General features: G+C 43.7%; 1 protein-coding gene across 1 annotated transcript; it reads left to right on the top strand.

The window, feature by feature from the left end:
- Window positions 1–4,334: 4,334 nt before the first annotated feature.
- Window positions 4,335–5,441, top strand: LOC123175852 (germin-like protein 8-5). Its single transcript, XM_044590357.1, has 2 exons — window positions 4,335–4,492; window positions 4,696–5,441. Exons 1-2 carry the CDS (start codon window positions 4,372–4,374, stop codon window positions 5,262–5,264), a joined length of 690 nt encoding a protein of 229 aa, XP_044446292.1. The 5' UTR covers window positions 4,335–4,371; the 3' UTR covers window positions 5,265–5,441.
- The last annotated feature ends 217 nt before the right edge of the window (window positions 5,442–5,658 follow it).

The following is a 5,658-nucleotide window of genomic DNA, read 5'->3' as shown; positions in this document are numbered from 1 at the left end:
AATGTGCAAAAGTAGCTTCCTGGAGTCGTTGTTCTGCTCTCTTGCTTTCTGGTGTATGCTATAAGAAATTTGCGGTTCCTGCTTGTACTATTTTAGCTTCCTTTTGGTTCAAAACTCTTGTAAGTTCAATTGATGGTTGCTTTAATGGAAATTTGATGAGGTGGATCGTTTTATCAAAATACTTATGAGCATTATTTTTGTTTTTCTTAAGTTGACAACTAAAAATAAGACTTTTACTAAGTTTTAGAAACTGGACACACCAGAGACCAGATTCCAAAAATTTGCTCCAACATACATATAGAAAACATGCAAAAATTTACAAAAGAAAAGACTATTACCTAAACCCCCCCGAAATGAATATTATTTGAGTTGTTTCTTTGTAACAAGCCTGTTATAGAAGCATTTTATCACAAAAAGGACTTCGGCCGCTTGGCTGAACGATATATGGTGTCGAGGAAATCCTCATACAAGATGATCAAAGAAAGCATGGAAAACCAAGCCAAACGCGCTAACAAGCGCCGGAAGTGCCTAATTAGACGTCTCCAGCATGCAGCCGAGAGGAAGCACATGAGAGGCTGGACCACCTAAAGACTCAACCAGGACCGACGACGACATTCAACCACAGGCCACCTAGAAGAAAACACTGGACTTCGTCACATCGACACCACCCAACTGCTGTTAGAGAGAACCCTCTGCCTAAACCAAGGAGCGTTGACCCTACCAGCAAGCAGAGATGATGAAAGGAGGATATTTCTGCATGTACAAGATAGGTGCAAGCAATACGGTGAGTCACCAAGAGGTTGGTTCGATTGGATTGCCATACCATTCTGAACACGCCACTGCGACTGAAAGGCGACTACACTCACCGATGACGAACCCAAGAGGGTTATGACGCACTGCCACCACCACCGCATCCGTCGGGGGGTGGGGGGGCAAAGGTTTTCAGCCTGAGCTAGGAGGGCGGGAGAACAATGGCGACGACCCAAAGAGGTGCGTGACTACCAAGACATCGCCCCCAACAGCATTGAGGCGCCGAACTTTCGCTTGGACCGCCCCACACCCTTGCCAGACGTCCAACCTGCCATCCAGGGCCATCGCCTCAACATATGACACACCAAACCAATGCCTCGCCACCAAGTTTTAGGTACGGGGTCACAGGAGAGAGACATCAAACCATAGTGAGGCTCGAGCTGGCCCAAGTCCACGACCATGACCATATCCGGTCGGGCCTAAGACCGCCAACAAACCCACCTGACCATTCCAGGTAGGGGCATGGAGTACCTCACCTGCGGTGGAACCTCACCCATCAGAGGCTATGGGCAACCACATCCGGTCTGACCGCAATCACCCCTCACAGGTCGATGATCACGATGCTGCCTGATCTGGGAGAGCACCGGCTCCAGGCAGAGTTCCCTGATCCACGCACGAACCAAGTGAACCATGACACCACTAGACATGCCACGAAATCTCAGGTCAGCGGCCCACATCCGGAGGCAGGGGATAGCAGTGGTGGTGGTGTGAGGTGCTAGGGTTAGCCCACAGAGACCAGGGGGTGGAGCGGAGAGAAGGGACATCCCACTGCCGCCTGCCATCGCTCGGGGCTTTGCTCTATGTGGTGCCGATGGATGGCTACCAGGGAGGTGGAGAGTGTGTAGGTCTAGGGTGGGTGGAGGAGATAGGCACTCATGTCGTCCACCAGGATGATGTTGGGGCCTGTATTCTTATTTCTGGATGCATTTTAATTGTATGAGGGAAACATCTTTTCTGTATCAAAATGACACACACACACACCTCCAAGAAATTAATCAGTTTATGAGTGGCCACCCAGCCAATTCATTGGGTGTGCTGTTTACTCTAACAAAAGAGGCATGCGAGGTGTGTCATGAGCCTACTCAAGAAAGGACGACTAGATTGTCAGATTTTTCCATTGAAATGATCATGATAAACCTCTTAGCAAGAGGACGTTAACTACTCTTACTAAGATCACATGAATTGTTTCTGCTCCCTATCGTCAGTGTTATGCGTGCGTGGATTAATGTAATTAACCATTCTGAGAAAATTTTGACCAAGTAAATATCTTATTGATGTGATGATAACAGGGGCTGCTACATATAATTGTTGTGTATTAGTTGCATTCATGCATGGAATGATGCACCTCGATTTCTTCCTCATTGACACAATGCGTTAACTACAACGTCATCTTCCAACCTAATATTTTGTATATCACTAGGTGACCCATATTGCAAAGTATCTCTGTTAATTTTTCCCTTGGTTTAGGAGGACGGTAAGATATTCCATTACATCTCCAACCATGCATTTTAATCATATGTATGTTAAGCTGCTAACACACATCTATCAATGTATAATTATGTGTATGTTATTTTTATCCCATGCCATATCTTGTGCACAGTATTGTTCGTGACAAATCCGGTGACAAATATATAGTTTGCTTATGTTAGTGGCCACAGCTTGAAAAGCTTGATTGCACGCATTCTGTAGCAACTGAAAAGTAGCGAGGGAGTAGATAAAGCTAAGCAGGTGACTTTGTCTAGGTAGAAAACGATTGCTTTACGTCACTTGGCTTTTATCAGCTGCTCTTTGACCTCGTGAGGACCAATTCTCACCAATGACCAAGTATATGATATGTAATAAACTATGGTGGTGGGTGGTGACTTTTCATGGAACCAGCCCTGCAAGCATTGTGCCGACTTGGGTGAGATGGATAAATAATTATAATATACTACTCAGCCGTACATCAGATGATGCAGTAACGCTTAGGCTTATTAAAAGGAAACTTGAGGAGTTTATGCAAAAATTTAAGCAGAAGCGAATAGATGACCATATGATTATATGGTAATGTGCTCGGAGGTTGCAATGTGCATGTTGAATGTGCAAAAGTTGCTTCCTGGAGTCGTTCTTGTGGTCTGTCTTTCGGGTGATGAAAGATGTTTCCATTGCCACGAAAGTTGCTATTTTGGTTGCCGTTATTTCTATTTTTCCAGGATTTATTGTTTTAGCTTCCTTTTGGTTCAAAACTCTTGTAAGTTTGATTGATCATTCCCAGCAAAACTATTGCAGATATCCGAGTCCCAAAAACAATTATTATTTGAGTTGTTTCTTTGTAAGATGCTTATGATAGAAGCAATTAAATCATCTAACGGAAACTTCTTTCTACACTAAAACTGCCAACACACACCTCCAAGAAATTAATACGTTTATGACTTAGCCGCCTGGCCTAGTCTTGTCATTGGATGTACTCCCTCCGTAAACAAATATAAGAGCATTTATATCACTACTTTAGTGATCTGAAAGCTCTTATATTTCTTTACAGAGGGAGTACTATTTACAATAGCAAAAGAAGCAGGTGAGGTGTGGTGCGACGAACCTAGTCAGGAAGGCTAACCAGATTGTTAGATTTATACACTGAATTGGTCATGCATGATAAAACTCTTCGAAAGAAGATGTTAACTAGTCTTGCTAAGATCATATGGAAACTTCCTGCTCTCCATCGTCATGGCATTTGTATCAGCTCTCCTTTTGTTTGGTCACTTCGTCCATTAATGTCGTCGCTTCTTCCTGCAAGTACTCAACCACTTCGAGAGATATCTGACCAAGTAAATATCCGACCGACATGATGATAACGTATAGGGGCTGCTAAAAATCCGCTAACAACTCTGTCGCCCTATGTTACTGGATTTCATGAAAAATCTATTGGCAAATATATAATTTCATAGTTTGAAAAGGTAGATTGCACACATGATTCTGTATCAACTACTGAAAAGAACAGGGTAGTAGTCATGCGCCCATGAATCAAGCCTACACGTGAGTAGGTGACTTCATCTATGTCGGCATCGAGCTAGAAAACGATTGATTGCCTTACATGACTTGGCTCCTCAACTGCTCTTTGACTGGTTTCGTCTGCACCGGTTCCGACTATGACCAAGTATATGATATCTAATTAAACTAGTGCCGGATGTTTCTTGTCTTAAAAATCTTTTCCTTAATAGTGATGGGTGGTGAATTTTCCTGGAATCGACCCTGCTTGCATTGTGGTGACTCGGGTGAGATGAAGAAACATTCATAATTACTAGTCAGCCGTACACATCACCATATAATAGCTTTATATGGCTGTATACGCTGCATTGCTTCTTTGGAGGGAAAACATGTCTTAAATGGGCGTATATGCAGTACTTTAATTAGCAGCAAGAGACCAGTTCAATTGGTTGGTTGGTTTCACTTGACTAAGTCTATAATTGCTAACGATTTCAGGCGCTGCTCGCTGGACCTATATAAACTCATACATCCCTGCATGCTCAAACCATCACCCACGCCACAATCACAAACAGAAAAACAGGAGAGAGAAAAAATCAGATGGCATCACCCTCTTCCTTCCTTCTCCTCGCTGTTCTTCTCGCGCTGGTCTCATGGCAGGCCACTGCCTCCGATCCTAGCCCCCTGCAGGACTTTTGTGTCGCCGACATGAATTCACCAGGTACTATCCGGTTTCTCATCACGTTCTCACCAAATAAATTTGTTGAAATGAATTTCTAGAAATTATATGCAAGTCGAAACAACTTTGTAAGACCTAAGCTTACACCAAATACATATGTTGAAATGAATTTCTGAAAATTATATGCATGTTCAAACTACTTTGTAAGACCTAAGCTTACTTTATAAATCTTTTCTATGCACCAGTACGTGTCAATGGGTTTGTTTGCAAGAACCCAATGGAGGTCAACGCTGACAACTTCTTCAAGGCAGCCGCGCTCGACAAGCCTAGGGTGACCAACAAGGTTGGATCCAACGTCACTTTGATCAACGTCATGCAGATTGCTGGACTCAACACCCTCGGCATCTCAATTGTGCGCATCGACTATGCTCCCTTGGGTCAAAACCCACCACATACGCACCCTCGCGCCACTGAGATCCTCACGGTGCTCGAGGGGACACTGTACGTTGGCTTTGTCACATCCAACCAGCCCGCCCCAAACAGAAACAAGTTCCTCTCGAAGGTGCTCAACAAAGGTGATGTGTTCGTCTTCCCCGCGGGGCTCATCCACTTCCAATTCAACCCCAACCCCCACAAGCCTGCCGTTGCAATTGCCGCGCTCAGCAGCCAGAACCCAAGGGCTATCACAATTGCCAATGCGGTGTTTGGGTCAGACCCACAAATATCCGATGATGTTCTTGCCAAGGCGTTTCAGGTGGAAAAGAATACAATAGACCGGCTCCAGGCTCAGTTCTGGGAGAACAACCACAACTAAGTGAAACGTTGGCTGATTACACGGAAGACCAGTGCGCAAATTAGGGACATGTTTGAGTTTGTACATATGCATCCTAATCTATAAAAGAAATGGAGCATATGTCATCCCATTGTTGTGTCTGTAATGAGTGAATGTATTTCTACCTTCTTAATAATTGACAATATCATTTTTATCACACTGATATGATCTCATATGCTTTTTTGGTTCTAGTGTTTCGTATTTCTCATTAAAAAATCAATATTTTGGGTTCTTTTCCCCTTGTTCCGAAACAAGAGATGATTAGGTCAAAAAAGGAAACAATACACGATTATCTGGTAATCCAGTATATGTTTGATGCTAGGGTTGAACACCTAGGATTATGTTGCAATACATGCGAAGTATGCGATGGTTGGAG

The sequence above is a fragment of the Triticum aestivum genome, unplaced genomic scaffold (assembly GCF_018294505.1).
Source record: "Triticum aestivum cultivar Chinese Spring unplaced genomic scaffold, IWGSC CS RefSeq v2.1 scaffold56186, whole genome shotgun sequence".
NCBI classification, from domain to species: Eukaryota; Viridiplantae; Streptophyta; class Magnoliopsida; order Poales; family Poaceae; genus Triticum; species Triticum aestivum.
The sequence above is the reverse complement of the archived record's forward strand: the minus strand, read 5'-3'. Positions and strand labels throughout refer to the sequence as shown.